At 34.2% G+C, this 17,071-nt stretch overlaps 1 protein-coding gene across 3 annotated transcripts in view; it reads right to left on the reverse strand.

Annotated features, from left to right (window-relative positions):
- LOC113498241 (solute carrier family 41 member 2-like) overlaps positions 1 to 17,071 on the reverse strand; it is a 79,261-nt gene that overhangs the window by 25,681 nt on the left and 36,509 nt on the right. For all 3 annotated transcript variants that reach the window (XM_026878180.1, XM_026878179.1, XM_026878178.1), the window contains exon 2: positions 5,911 to 6,003. In XM_026878180.1, coding sequence (XP_026733981.1) covers positions 5,911 to 6,001 — 91 coding nt within the window. In that variant the 5' untranslated portion in view covers positions 6,002 to 6,003. The remainder of the gene's footprint in view (positions 1 to 5,910; positions 6,004 to 17,071) is intronic.

Genomic DNA, 17,071 nt, shown 5'->3' on the forward strand with positions numbered 1-17,071 from the left:
CAATAAGGTTTAAAATAACAACTTAATCGTCAATAACATTGTAATAAATCGATTTAATCAAATCAATTAAGTTTTACGATTTGATTATCGGTGTCTAGGAATCGAATTAGACATTCTTGTCCTACAGTCTACGTGCTATAAATGTATGGTTTAATTGCTATTGTAACTTTCGTGAAGTCCATTCACTACGATTTGTATATGTACTTATCAGACTATGCTTATTCGACTACTTATATTTTTCTTCTTTTTAGAAAAAAAAAACGACTGCCACACTAAGGAATTCAATCCTTGTATCGCGGGGGGTTTCAAGTGACGTGCACAAAGACACCCAGTTTCAGGATAAACATTCGCGGATCTCACAAACGCTTGTCAAACGCGGGGATCGAACCCGCGACACGAGCAGGTTTGCATTGGACGTCTGGGTCAAGGGTTTGATTCAGAATACGGTGCTTTTTGACAAGGCGTAAATCGTAAGGAGGTTCTTCTTGCTTCATCATCATCATCAGCCCATATTCGTCCACTGTTGGAGATATAAAAATTACCAACATTAGGGGAGGCCTCCCCTATAATATGTTTGTTTAATTATGAAATTAAAAATGTAATTGATATGTTTATATTTTAAATAAAAGAATTCAAATTCATTTACTCACTGATGGTAGCAGGTAGAATAAAGAGCACATACAATTATTTATTCTGTAAGTAAGATATGTATCAAAATTTCGTCTTTTTGATTTTGCTAGTCTTCAATTCCTATCACGACTATCATTGCTACACGTGTCTGACAAAAAGGTTGTCATTTGAATATTGAATATTAAAGTACTGTTTTATTATTTCTTATGAAATTCTTCAAAAAAAATTCCAAAGCAACAGTTATTTTCGAGCGATACATTAAATAAATATTAACTCAAATGAATAATCAAGGACAATCTGATTTACTTGTTATATTGGACGCAATTTATAGTAAATATGATACTTATACATTATAAATATATTTAGTAAGTGAAGCAAACTGATAGACAGACTTCCGAATATAATATGTCAGTATTAAAGACACAAGTTTCTAGAAAAGATAAAAGCTCAAACACTTAATGTTTTACATAGTGGTTTCTTAGGTTTACGCGAATGTTAGACATTGAAATGAAACTACTTTTACGGATTTTATCGCGGTTTAATTTTAGATTTTAGTTCCCGACGTTTCGAAACCTTTGCAGGTATCATGGTCACGGGCAGACTGTGAACGTCGGAAACTAAAATCTAAAATTAAACCGCGATAAAATCCGTAAAAGTAGTTTCATTTCAACACTTAATGTTTGTCAAAAAACTAATTTTATGAAGTAAGCAACATAATATGCAACAAAAACTACAGTAAAACAACTACAATAGGTCCTTAAGATGAGCACTATTTACATTGTAACCTCCACACTGTCTGTCGTGAAAGTGCCTTGTAAATATAAACAGCGCTGTATTTAATCTAAGATTAGAATACCAGTCGCATTGGCAAGACATTATGCAGGCACGTTTACGAAGTACAACTCGGAATGATTTTTGGCTTTAAATGTTATCTTTTTTTAAGTTGCTACCGAATGACGTCATAGATTATCATCTGTTTTCTGTTTCGTATTGATTACTTTGACAAACTGTATCACTATAGTTTTTTTGTTTTCATGTCGCCGTCCGCCGAAATAAAAATAAATCACTTATTCTGCAAGCAGGATGTATCATCTCCTTTACATGTCCTTTTTGAGAACGGAGTCTATATTTCCTATCTGACTAACCTGAAAAGAAATCGAAACAAAATCAGGGGATGCACTCTTTTTTTAAATCTGACAATTTTAAGATGCAAATGAAAGCTTATAAACTAGTGCAGGGTATTTCTTTGGACTGGCCTTTTGAGGAAAGTACTAGATCGATCTGAGCAAGCCTGTGCCAAGGAACAGACAGTGTACCTGTGTTGGCACCACGCTTGAGCACTATAATATTTAATGGTGGGCTGCTGACATCAATTAGGACGGCAATTCAATCATATAATTGTTAAAAAGATCATCGAGATAGAAACATATCTATTTAAAAAATAATCAATTTAGATATTTATTATTGATAAAAATCTTATCCATAGTCAACATTATCAACTATTCTGACATGCGTATTTGTAATTATTTTCAATTTCATATCAATTCATTATATCCAATAGTAGATAGAAATCACATAAAATTGAACAAACAATTCTTTAAATATTTCCTAATATTATAAAAGTTGAATAATGTCACGTATGATAAATATTATCAGGGATTTGAAAATTCATGATTCAAGTTACGGTAAATAACTTTTATTACACCTGTTTCTGAGTAATCTATTACACAATATCTTGTATTTTAGTGCTATTATTCTTAATTATCAATTATCGAGATAAAGCTACTTTATTTTATAAGTATAAGTCTATAAGTTTTCCTTGGAAATTTATAGATAAATAGATAAGCTACAATAAGTAAGCGATAGGGATTTGGATAAAAAATAATGAGACTGCATATGCATATAAAATCTATATAGTTTTTCGAAAAAGAACGCGTAGATTTCGGATTTTTGTATTGTTTAAATGTATCTGTCGAAATAATTTCCTTTTTTTAATTAAATACTTATTTTACTGTTAACTTTTTCTCATCTAATATAGATCATAATATAACAGCTATTAATTAAAAACTGAATTTGAAGGACAAGATAAAGCTAACAGCCATCCTGACTTTAAAAGTCATTAAGACTCGTCAGGATGACGTGATCTAATTGTTTTTTTATCTTAATTTACAAATGTTTTTGACTATCGTACAAGTATTCCTCAGTGTTTTAATAATAAGTACCTGTATGCATATGTGTGTAAGATCGTTCGCTACTATGCAAATTCGACTAGTACGCTTCTGACTTGACGACCCAAGATTTTGTTTCGCTAAAGTTAAAAGTATTTTTCTACAAATTTTCCTGTATGTTTTATTTTTTTTATAGTTTTTTTTGTGACACTATCTAATAACAGATGTCACTAAGATTATTAAAATTAGTATAAATAAAAGAGCCTTATTTTCACCAAATTAACTATTTTACAGATTGGCAACTTATTCATTTCTTTGTATAATATTGTGTTTGAATTAATAAATAAATGAATTGGCCTTCTGTAGGTTATCTGTATGGCGGTCAGCAGATAAAGCGGTATTCTACAATATAATCTACAATTCATTGACATGAATTTCAATGTTATAATAAAATTATAATATCATACATACATCCTTTATCTAGTGGGAATTTCCTTCATCACTATTTGTTTATTAAATGAATTCAACATTTATAATGTATTTTCATGTTCTAGTTCGTTAACATGTGTTTGATATGTTAAGGAAACAATGGAACTCTATAACTGACTCTCCGCTGTCTGTCCGACTATTTCACACTATTCTGTATCTCACGAACCGTGATTTTTTGACGTTTGACATATCCGCAGATAATACACTTTAAGTTAAGCACCAGCTGTTACGGTCATACATGTGATGGATGACCAATTTCATTCGCAAAGTTTTGCTTAGTCCTATTTGAACTCTTAATGTCACTATTCCGACTGGCACTTAACAGATTTTAATTATATTAAAATATTTAAATGTTTCAGTTTTTAATTTTATTTAAGGTACATTAATTGGTTAAATATTATCATCTCACAGTAATCGTGATACACTCAAAGGTAGTAAACAAACCATTTGACACACAATAGAAGAACAAAAGAACCGGATGCTAGAAGACCACATATTGACTTTCATATAAGTAATCATTGTTGATTAACACTCGATCGATTTGAGTAATGACTGATAACATATCTAGCCTATATGAGCAACTGTAAAAACATTACCTGTCTTTAACAAAGTAATACGTTAATCAAAAGTGTCATCTACCTCCATACCAAATTTCATCGAAATCGGTACAGCTGTTTATGCGTAAAGAGGTAAGAAATATACACAACTACACACTCGCATACTTTCGCATTTATAATGTTAGTGTGTTTGTGATTTCACATCTAACACATATAAATACGAATTTTCTGTAAACTGTCTCGGGAGTAAGGCAAAAAGCAAAAATCAGTCATTTTAGTAGGAGCTTAGATCAGGGCCCCGATTCTGCTATTTACAATGGCCAATGAATGAATGAAAATTGGATTAAATTTGAAATTATTCCTATTCTCTTAAGCATTTTGCCTATACAATAATAGGCAAGTTGCCTCATGTCACCATTTATAAAAATAACTTTTAATTCAAATATAATTCCGTGCAAGAGTCCGAAATATATAAACTTCAATAAATATTAATAAAGGATTGCTGTAAAAAATCAACTGAAACTCTTACTTTTTTTCTCTTGCTTGAAAACACCGTCCGCCATGTTTCTACGTCACCAATATTGTAAACAACATAATGTCAAACGCTAGTTTCAGGTTATTCGTGATAATTATTTATTTCACGTAAAAATACCCAGAAATACACTGCAGTTCCACTGGACAGAGTTACGGGATCTCTTTTAACCAGGTGTTTCGCATATTCTCATCAGTGGGTACTTCAATCCACAAATTTTCTGGGTTCTGTATTGATGTATTCTTATATTCCCGCACGATACAATGAAATAGTGGTAATTACTACATTTATCATGTAATCCTTTCGAAGATATCGTTTTGAATTACGATAAAAAGGTTATGACAGTCACGCGTAGTGTTTACAAGAATATTCACGTCACGGCACGGATAATTAATAGACCATCATGGCGGACGGCGTTTTTGACAGCATAGCGAAAATAAATTTTAAAATTCAAAATATATTAGTAGGTATAGGTGCTTTTTTATGGTGTTATATAATCGTAATGAACTGGTGTTATATAATGAAAATAGTGGCAACTAGCCTATTGTAAGTTAATTGTATTTGACCTTGAGTGTATCGTCCCGTACTGAATTTCCAATTATTGTGTAGAAAAGTGCTTAAGAGATTGCGAAAATTGTCATTTTCAGCCAAATTTGATTCATTCATCGGCCATTGTATATAGCAGAATTGGTGCCAAAAATATTGACATCGTTACGGAAACGTATGCGAATTCTTTCTGCAAACTACAACGCGGGCAGTAGGTACCTATGGGTGCAATGACACACCCTTGTTTTACCCCAGAATCAAAACAGGTTTGAACAAACAGTCTTAATTTAGAAATACCATTGGTTCTAATTTAAATATATATGTGGATCAACTTTGTTTTGATAGAAAGTCTATCCTAAATAGGTATGATTATCCTGTACCTCAGGCTTACTACTAGTCTGTCGTTGTTTTTTATCATGCTCTTGTTTCGGCCCTTAAATTTTACTATCAAACAAAACTAAGATCAAGTACCAGTGATATTAGCATCGTTAGTCGATACAGCGTAGTTCCAACTCGTGCCACTGCACTTATTGGAGGTATAGATTTTTACAGGTACAGATTTAACTACTTTATGTAAATTTCGATAGTTTATAATAATAATTATTCATATTAATTTAGAGAAGCAGTATTTTAATCGCACAGGTAGGTAAGTATATTAAAGTATTATACATATTGATTTGATTATGTTTCCCACTAATTGGTTAATTAAGGAAACTTAAATCAATTTAAATTCATCAACATCTCTAAGTATGGATTAATCGAATGTTATGAGGTTTCTTTAATCAATATAGTCAAGTCCATACACCACCATTTCAATGTATCACAACTCGCAAGACGTTGATACACCCAGACTCAGAATAAACATTCGTGGATCACACAAATGCGTGTCCTACGCGGGGATCGAGCCCGCGACACGACGCGTTGCTTGTTTGGCGTGGTGACCTCAACCACTCGTCAATCCGCGCAGTCAATGTTACTTCTCACTTACCGCTGATCGTGAAGACTGGGTTTCCGTTAAGATACGGAGATTGATCCTCAACCTTCTCTGATGGCTTGACAACGTCCGATGCTCCGACCATGCCTGGGAACAACGAGAAATAACTTTAAACATGTGTTTCTTTCCCTCTTATAAATCAAGATTTTGTTGATAGAACCTTCATTCATTGAATAAGAATTAGCACACGAAAAGACGTTTCAGTCCAACCAAGGGGTATCGTGTTGCCCAGGTAACTAGGTTGAGGAGGTCAGATAGGCAGTCGCTCCTTGTAAAACACTAGTACTTATCTGAATCCGGTTAGACTGGGAGCCGACCAAAACATAGTTGGGAAAAGTCTATTGACTAAGTCTATGACGCATTATAATATGTGTCTTAATAGATATATAATCCTAAATATCCATATCATTACTTACGCCGCAGGCGATTATAAATAATTAATTAATAATTACGTCCAACTTTTGATAATCCATGTCAAATCCGCATGACAATGCTTTTAATTGAAACCCTGTGTGTAGTAGTAGCTCTTATTCCAATGCCTTAGAGTTCATTTTTGTATATTTTATTTGGCAGTACTACATGCTCAATTAATTTCTCGTGTGACGAATTAGTGTTAATTATGATTATTAATTTAGTATGCATGAAAAGTGCGTGCTTCATTGTTTCTAGCTGAGATAACGTTAATCCTAATCTACGCCATGTTTTCTTAATTTTTTTTTTCTACTTTTTTATTCTAAGACACCAGTTAGAAACGGAGAAATCCTGGATTCCAAATATTGGAATCTGAAATCGCCAAACCCGCAGTGAGCTAGGGGTGGTCAAAGTTAAAACTTTCTCAACGCTGATGGTCACAGACGCGATGAGCACTAGGTTCAATTCCTGGATTTTATAATCCTCCCTTATTCTTAGTCCGTGTCTTGAATTTTTGTAAAACCGTCCGCAAAACAAGGATAAAAATCTGAGTGCGAAAGTCGTTTAAAAATACCTAATTATATCACAAATCAGGTTTTTACGCATTGATTAAATTTTAACATAAAATCGACCAAAAAACGTATGTCATCATAAGTATCTAAGGCCTGCCTAGGTATTAAAAATTAATACAGTTTAATCCATTCGACTATTTATACGTCGCGAAACTATAACAACAACTTAGTGTAATCCAAAGAACTATTTACGAATTTGTTATCAAATTATCATGTTGATCAACAAATTTTAATTAATTTTAATTATAATTTTAAATCCCCTAGAATGTAATCTACTATTATTATAAATCAGAAACCTGTGGTAATCTGATTAATTTTAATATTTACGTAGGACAAGGTTTTCTAAATAACTTGCGTGATTGACTACACGGATAGCCGAGTGGTTGAGGTCACCAAACCCACTGATTTTGATCCCGCATAATACAAGCGTCTGTGTTATCCACGAATGTTTGATATGAGTCTGGATGACTGGAATTTTGTGTAACTCTCTGCGACACAAGGATTAATTGGTGCTAGGGTCTACTAAAGTAAGACTTATGGTGTGGGAAAGGGACGCCGATCTACGTTCTGTGATTTTTTGTTATTCAATCTATCAATCACTTTTATTTGACAAGGGATTATATTGGACATCCTTTTAGAGGTCATTTATAAAGAGTAAAGGATAGATATTCAGGCCAGATAGGCCAGGTAATCACTAACTAATGAAAAATGTTTAATAATCTTTCATCATCACACTAATTATCGCACGCGTTCTTTCGTTAAATTCGACGAAAATCATTTTTGCACGCACCTAAAAAGCCTCCTCAAATCAATCATCTGTCCTTATTCAATTTATTTTTTTTCTGACAAATATGGGGATAGCCCAAAATAACATTCAAACATATTAAACAGTAGTCGTAATCGTATCATGGTCGTTTTCAAAACCAAACGGTGACGTCATTTGTCCGTGACGTCATTACGCTTAGAGATAATATCCTACGTACGTCGTACATAACTAACTTCGCATATGCATCGGTCACGTGTTACGTTTCATTAAATCGAGCGAGAAGCCTCAAAAGCCGGCGTTGCATAAAATCTACGGTTTGACCTAAATACAGTTCTTAAGCTACCTTTATGAACTTCTTTTGGCTTCCCCCTAAAAATGTTTCAGCTTATTTCTTACTTTAATTGATTAGTATTATCATTTATCATAAAATAAAGAACGGATATCCGAGTGGTTGAGGTCACCACGCCAAACCCATTTCGCGCGATGAGTCTGGGTGTCTTTGTGCATGGGACTATTCTCTATTACTCTCTTCGCATGGTTGATATACAACCCTTGTCATTGTTTTTAAGACCTGAGACGTAGTTGTAGGTACACCCTTGAAAAATTCTCAGGTGTGCTGGTTTCCTAACAATTTATAATAGCATGTAGCTGACTTAGCCACTGTAATATGTAGGTCCCAAATCGCAGAGATATAATTAGAACCTGTATTTGTATGTCACTGATGATGGCGGTGAATATGATGATGATGGTCTGCGCAAAATGGCGGGCAGGAGATGGATGCGAGCAGCCGAAGATAAGTCTCGACGGCGGTGCAGTTAGGGCGGCCTATGTCCAGCAGTGCAAGAATATGGGCTGATGATGATTAGCCATGAAAGCATTAGTGGAAAAACAGCTGTGATGATGACAATCTCGTTATATCGACATCAAATCATTAAGTGCAATGAAGAAAGGGACGCATTTATACTCAGTATCATGCTATTTCACTTTCACAATGCAGAAATCCAGCTATGTAGTACTGGATCAAGTAGAAGTTCTTGACTAATTAGAATTCTGTTTATCTAAGCAAAAGTAATCTATCCAATTATAACTTGTTAATATTGATGTGATTTCCCAAGTTTACTGCAAGTTAGCTTATTGGGGAAGTTTCGCAATATGAATAGGCGCAATCATTGGCATTTTGCCATAGATATGACCTTTCAACGTAGATCCTTGGAATGTGGAGTACCTACAGTAAATTCAAAATGTGATAATATATGTATATCTAGACGACCTCCGTGGTCGACTGGTGTACGAATTGGTTACAAGGTGTCACTAGCTCTGAGGTCCCGGGTTCGATCCCCTCTCGGGTCTATGTAAGAAATCACATTTCTAGTTTGTTTTGGGTCTGGCTGTTTGTGGTACCTTCGTTGTATCTGAATTCCATAACACAAGCGCTTTGGCAACTTACTTTGGGTTCAGAAAATTGTATGTGATGTTGTCTGCATTTATTTATTTATTTATTATCTTTGTATTATAATAATTATGCAGTTTTGAGGTTAACGGGTTGTGTGGTTTATTTTGAGACAGCTGCATTTTTGTCTCAAAACTTAGTTAAAGAATAAAACGAGATTGACAACCAATGTCAAACAACAATAAAGATCGAAATAAACCACTGAAATATATTTGTCAGTTTGTTTAAGTATTAATGTATACGAAAGTTTATAGAGATTGGGTTTTTTTTTCAATTTTCATTCAACCTCCTCAGTCATTAAATACGGAAGCAAACACATTTTTCAATTTGTTACCGTGATATTTTGTAATGGAGAATTTTGGACGGTCTAAAATTACTTAATAATGAAATGCATGAAACACATAATCAATGAAAACTATCAAAATTATCTTTAATTATCCTTATTTATCGACCGCTGATTTTCAATATTTATCTTTAAGACCGGATGTTACGTCATAAAGTCAATTGCGATTTATTTTATAAGTTGAAGTTTGTCGTAGTGCAGAAACATAACCAGCACAATATCATATCATTAAGTAATTAGATCGATCATATTAAATAGTATTATAGGATTATGACGTACAGTTATAGGTATATTATTGTTACATATAAGAAAATAAAGATAAATATGCATATGATTAATTGTTTTACAGATACTTCAATACGTAAGGAGGAGCTCGTTGACTAAGCTATAACCGCATAAGTGATTCCATCACAGGTTATGCTATGCTTGACGAAATTGGTCCGTAGACGGGTGACCATCTTGGCATCTTTGTCATAACGAGTTCCTCCGTGTTTCGGAAGGCACGTTAAATTGTTATTTCTACATCTTTGACAGTCGTTACAGGTAGTCAGAAGCTTGAAAAAGTCTGACAGCCAGTCTAACCAAGGGGTATCGTGTTGCCCAGGTAACTGGGTTAAGGAGGTCAGATAGGCAGTCGCTCCTTGTAAAACACTGGTACTTAGCTGAAACCGGTTGGACTGGTAGCCGACCCCAACATAGTTGGGAAAAGGCTAGGCCAATGATGATACTTCAATACGTAAATAAAAATGGTCCATGTAGGGGCAAAGTGAAAGAAAAATTCCAATAATTATTGGTTTGAAAATAATAATTCATAATACGAAATTTATTGATTTACGAAACACAGAATGTTTACTAAAACAAAAATTTATGTGCAACTGAGAATTTTTTTAGTCGATAAGTTATACCGAATAGCTTATCGACTTGAAACAAGTGAAATGGAAAGATTTGAACTGGCGGTCAGTGACCTTTGAAGTCCCTTGATTGGTAAATAGTAGTGTGTAATTAGCCAATAGAATAGAATACAATGAATGTAATTAACAATAGATTCAACTTCTGCCACAGTTCTAAAATCCCCGCATAGACCAAGTATTTGTGTGATCAACGAATGCTTGTTCCGAGTCTGATCGTCTCGACACAACGATTGCAATAATTACTGCGGAAGCCGTACTAAAAAAAAGCAAATCATTAATTGGTTAATTCAAAACGTCCGAGTTATTACATAAAATGTTAGTATGACGTAAAAGAATGACATTACACTTTGTAACAGACAGTCTGAGTTAACAGGTCCTGGGTATCAACTTACTCGCTCCTGACCTTAACGCAATTAGGATTTAGAGGTCGCTTTTGGATAAAAATATCTTGTTTCTTGCTTGTTTCAGAAATAAAACTGATGTGGATTTTTGTAGTGGTTCAAACGGACTAACATTTCTCGAATAAGTATAGATTTTTTTGTGTATATTACAGACAATGAAAACAAATTGTCTTTTTAGAAGAATCCAATTCTTATTCTATACGATATTTTTTATAAGAAAGTACATATAAGTTACATTGGTGCTTTGATTCTTTCGGGAGCAAACAAATCATGCATTGAACCGCGAGACTGAGGAATGGGGACGATGACTTTCCCAAGTAAAACAAATGCAAGTAAATAAATACAAATGACTCACATGCCGACAGAGTTAACTGATCAAATGATTAACATCGTTGTTTGTTTAACTGATTGATAACAAACTATTGTAGATACCAAGTTATCAATGTAGGTCATTGGTTTATTATCAGGTCTGTGATCTGAACTGAGAACTTGTCTATTATCGAGTTGTCTGTACTATGAGTTTACAAGACAAGATTGGTATTGGTGTAAGCGAGACGCTACATTGTAGATAGTGCTGTCCTTCTCTCACGATAGCCAAAGTCCTGCTGAAAGAGTTCATTGTACTCATGTGGTTGGTTCAAAAAACTCCATTGCGAATTGGTTACTCATAGCAATTGATATTATTGATAATTCCAATCACAATTGCAATCTAAATGTACCAAACAGTCATGTTTTTAAGTATATTTTTTCGTCTCTCTATAATTTATAGAGAGACGAATTATCTAATTGAATTAATAAGTGTCCTAGTAACCTACTATTGGTTGAATGACCCGCTCCTTAGTACAAGGTTTCCTTGTTATTTACCGAAGAAGTAGTTGCTTTTAAGGTTTGTCGAAATTTGACGGACAGAAAGCAGAACCTTATTAAGGTAGGGAACCCTAGAAATGGCTGAGACGGAATGATAGGTAACGGCGATTTAAATCTGAGGGATTTTTCAGTAGAAAAAGCATATAAAACGCTTAAATAACTTAATTCAGAAACTTTTATTTTTTCAGTGACGTTTAGAGTATTGTTGTCCAATACTATCTCTCAAGACCAAACTGTATCAATTGAGGAAGCAAGACAGATTACTATTCTCCGCATAACGGCATCTCGCTTTATTAACATCAATAATTCAACCTCCATAGTTAGCCTTCCAGTGGTTCTAATGTCAAGGCTATAATAGCTTCCTCGACACAATTAGCATTAGTTTGATGTCAAGGACCATGAACATAACCAACAGCTTAGGTTAGATCGATTCTTAGCTAAGTAACGTTTGGAAATAACTGTCAATTTCACTTTTAAGGTTAAATATCGCTGTGGGCACCTTGCTGTTAACTGCATAGACTTGTACTCACAAGGTGCTGGTTGGATCCCAGGCAAAGTACCAGTGGGAATTTTTCAGATATATTAATTCTTTATTCTAAGACACCACTGAATGGTGAAGGAATGCATCCTGAGTAAACCTGGATTTCAAAATTTGAATCTGACTTCGCCAACAGTGAGTTTTTTTTTAATGCCGGGGCATCTTCATAGACACCTCGGGGGAGGAAATGGGTAGTGTCAGACTCTTACTGACTAAACCTGAACCGCCGTGCTACGTCATCCGCGTTTTTGTTTTTGTGTCGGTGTATGGCAGTGCGTTGTAATCCTTCATACACAACCCGCAGTGACCTAGTGTGGTGATCAAAGCTCAAACCCTCCCTAGACAGAAAGAGGTCCCGCGTTATTTTTACAATTTATACATTAGGAACGACTCAAGCGCTAAGGAATCTAATGCTTGTGTCTAGGGAAGTTTCCCAAATATTCAAATCATATGCACAAAAGACACTCAGATTCGGGACAAGTATTTGTAGATTAATGCAGATCACAGAAATATTTTTGTCAGAGACACGTCGCGTACATTGGATTTACGGATGAGACCAATACCACTTGGCTATTGGTGCAGTCAAGGTTGACTTCAAATTCCGCTTGACAATGAGTGAAATAGCATGACACATAAGACCGTCATTTTGCTATTCGTCGTTCACTACGGCAGTAAGTTATTAAGCCTTTGATTATACACCGTTGTACATAATCCTCGTAATTTAACTAAAATTATCGGCCGTCGCACTTAGCCATTATCTTCCTCAAGATAATGAAATAGTAACTGCGGAAATGTCCCCATGGACGGAGCAACAAAAAACCATCAAATTTCATACATAGATAATTATCGACAGACTTTCTGTAAATATTTTGCTGAACTCTTAAAATAAGTATCAAACATGTTTGTTCCTAATGCAGCTGAATTGAAAGTATGTACCTGCATTTGCACTGAATTGAACAGTGCGCTTTGAAGGACCCACTTGGAGGTACTTAAACCGATATAAAATACCGCCACATGAAATTATGCGGCGGTATCCAAGCCGATTAATATAATTAAGTGGAATATTTAATTTGTTGAACTATTCTGCATAACATTGGTTTCAAAGAGTCACACAAACATTGTTTACCATTTTAAATATCTCATTCAATGACGTATAATCAATCAAAACGAAACAAAAGCAACAATTTTTCGCCGCAACACCGGCGCACGCGCTGACGTTTTCACGCATGCGCGCTTATCAAACGCGATTGTCTTCAAACGTTGTATCCGTCATAGGATACAGTGTTAATGTTACCTTCCTGCACGCTTTATTATGTTTGCCTTTCTGTCTAAGAATAGATTAATCTTTTAACTAGTATTTGTAAAGATATACTTAATAAATAGTTGTGTTCAATAAATCGCAACTTAACTAATAGATAATTAAAATCTGTCTGTATGTGTATGTAATTTATCGAAACACTAACCTTAAACAACATTGAAGTCCGAGTCGAATTCGAAGGCTAATTCGATAAATAAACGTCTTGGTTACGGGATCCTAAAAATAACAGAGCCAGAATGACTGCTCGGCGATTTAAAACTGAAGGAAATTTCAGGATTCAGAAATAAAGTATAATACCTGCATACCTAGGATAAAATCTGCATGCCGAAATATAGATCAAAAATCAACAACCACATTTTCGTTTTACACATTACCCTGGTTTCAAGGGTAAGTTAAGTTTAAGGTGAAAGAAAATACGTTTCATGGCTGTAGGTATAGCTATTGTACTCACCGGATTACACAACAGAACATAATTAACTGTAATTAAGGACATAAATCTCCGAGAACTATCCCGCTAGGAGCAGTATTTTGAACTAAACCTTTCCTTGTAGGGCGACCATGCGATTAGATTTATTTCCGAAACTCCTTTATATTTTAAATGTTCTTTTTAAGGTGCAAAGATCACACTTTTTAAAAGTTTGATATATAAGTGGAAACTTAGCTGAATATAGTAAGAAGTTACGTATAATTAATAATGATATGATAAAAAATATGAGTTAAATATACAAGTAATTGCATGGTACACAGTAATCAATTCCAATAATCAGAAAAGTTATTTAAAAATACACCTGCTAATATATGTGCACATAAACGACCATAATAAAAATTCTCAGAAATACTTTAACACGCAATAAACTTAGCATAATGACATTATAAAAATAAAACAAACCAAAACTAGATTTATCAGCTGCCGCGTCCATGACCATAAACTTGTGCATACGAATCAGGACCGTAAGTAACCGTTGAACTAATATTCAAATTATTGAAAACGTGAGTGGTGCGTCACCGTGACGCCGCGCGCCGCCGGTTAATCGATTAGGACGGCGAGCCGTAATCGATTTCATTTCGCCATGTATACAGGCCAACATTCTTCAAATAACCATAATACGTTTTTCTTTTCGTTTTTTTACTATTTTTTACGTAAATTGTGTGCTATGTTCGACAAGCATTATTTGTGTATTTCGAGTTGTGTTTACAGTTGAGTCTAGATTGTAATGCGGTAAGCTGATTACGGTTATGGTAACCGCTGCTATTACGAATTCAAAACGTTCTTATACCATGACTGAATCTAAATTTTCACGTGTTACCTCAGACACGTTTTGGTTTTGTAGCGAATTATATCATAGTCATATTATTTAATAGTATGTTTAGTATAAAATACAAATTTTGATATGGTCGGAAGTTTAGCAAATACAGCAATCACGTGGATTCGAGCAGTTACAAAATGACAGTAAATTGTCGAATTTTAAAAGTTAATAGACGTCGACAATTTAGTTGGTAAACGATGTCGTGTTTTGTTTTTGCGTTGGATAACAGACTATACTTTATAAACATGTCATTTTACTACAAGATCGATGGCCTAAGTTTTTAAGGAGTTCGCTGCATCGAAACATTGTGCAATCGATTGCTTTTTATTTATTTTTATGTCGTCGTTTTACATTCCTACATACTTAAAAATAAATCTTTAATTTACTGACATTGCGCGTTCCGTCGTTCCACAGTTCTTTCAACACAAACTCCATAGGTTAAACAAAAAATTAAAAACTCAAACAAAACTTGCAATACCGTGCACAATTGCACAACCCATTGCATATTACATAAGCATATCTAATCAATGTTTCGCTTATTTCAACTCTGATAGCGTACTATAAGTATTAATTTAGTTTTTGGCCCTTAAACTCAAAGATCGGTGTTTACAATAACTTGTGAAAGTCATTGTCGTAATGCCCAGTCAACCGCAGAGTTGCCACATAGCTACGATTGGACTTTATTTACTTCTCGTAGAATTAGGTTTAATACAATTATAGGCATATATTAATGTCACTTAGTTTTTCTAAAAAATAAACAATTATTGCTACACAAAACACTCTTTAGTAACCCTAATTTGTGTCAATGACAGACATTATATGCCAGAGTAATCTTAGTTCCTCGAAATTAAATAAGCAGCGAGTTACTTTGGTAACCCTGCTTTTCTACAAATTATTCATACAAGCAAACCTGGTCAAAACTAATCACAATCCGCGTAATTAAACGTCAACATTGAACATAGACAGATTGCTAACCAGCAAGTTATAGTTTCTCTTGGTTTAAAACGACCAAGGGGAGTAATGAACTAGCGCAGTACAGAGGACGAAATTGGGACAAAGTAAATATCTCCAAAAACAAAAACAGACATTTAACGACATAACCGAGAAAAGATTTTTATTTGTCCACTTCGATCCAGTCATTAGCTTACTAGTTTAATAGTTCTGATGATAAAATTATTCCAAATAAATTTTCCCGTACCATATGACTACGCCACTACTTAATTTCAACAAATGTTATTTGTAAACTCGCACTTCGGTGATAGTTTGCTTATGAGTTTATTACTCAATTGAGGTTTACAAGATTGGTTTGTAAGTACGTGAAATGTATGCAAACAATATTACTAAATACCAAGTGGAAACTGGTTGTTGAATTTATTTTGATTGAAGTAATCTAATGAGATACAAACTGCAGCTAAAACTTCATAGGGTATAACGTAACAGAAAAGATATACTTATGCTGTTTAATTTATAATAAATCTATTCCAGCAAACCCGAAATAAGAAAAGTGCTTCATAGCGTTTTGTTTTAAACCAAAATTGTCGCAGATTACAAGTCTAAGGAAATACATATTTCCCTTTTAAAACACTTCCTTGCTTTTATAATGCGGAAATAACCGTATGTTAAGTGAATCTTCTGCTAATTGTTCATTAGTGTGCAGCATAATGGTAATGAGTCGATAGTGCATTTACTTGTTTCCTTTGTGTCAGTTTTTTTTACAAAGTAAAAACCCTGGTTTCTGTAAGTCGATGTTTTTTTCTGTACCTTGATTTTCAAGCGCCGTTAATAAATGTTCAGCCTGATAAATAAATCTGCGCATTTTAAATACAAGAATACTTGGACAATATAAACAGAAAATGATCTTTTTTTAACATACCAACATTTATAAAGACTACAAACATTTCGATCATACCCGAACTTATTGATAAACCCTTGTCAATAGAAAATTTACGTTCTTCCCGCCTGCCATTAATCAACACTTCCACAAACAATAAAATAAAGCTTCTAAATATATACGGAACATGCCTCGCATGAAATAACATCAAATACCTACCACGAACTCTTAAAGTTAGATAATTGAAGATGTGGAAGAGGGACAGCGCTCTACATCGTCTATAGCACTATCTCGCTTCCACGGCCGCCATCAGCATCAGTTTTACTTAAAGAGATATTGGTAGGCCTTTAGACCTGTTATTCGGTCAATGCACTATTATTTACTGGGCTTCGATGCTAAAATGATAAGGCTAATAAAAACAAAACAACGACAAAGCGAAA

The sequence above is a fragment of the Trichoplusia ni genome, chromosome 10 (assembly GCF_003590095.1).
Source record: "Trichoplusia ni isolate ovarian cell line Hi5 chromosome 10, tn1, whole genome shotgun sequence".
NCBI lineage: Eukaryota > Metazoa > Arthropoda > Insecta > Lepidoptera > Noctuidae > Trichoplusia > Trichoplusia ni.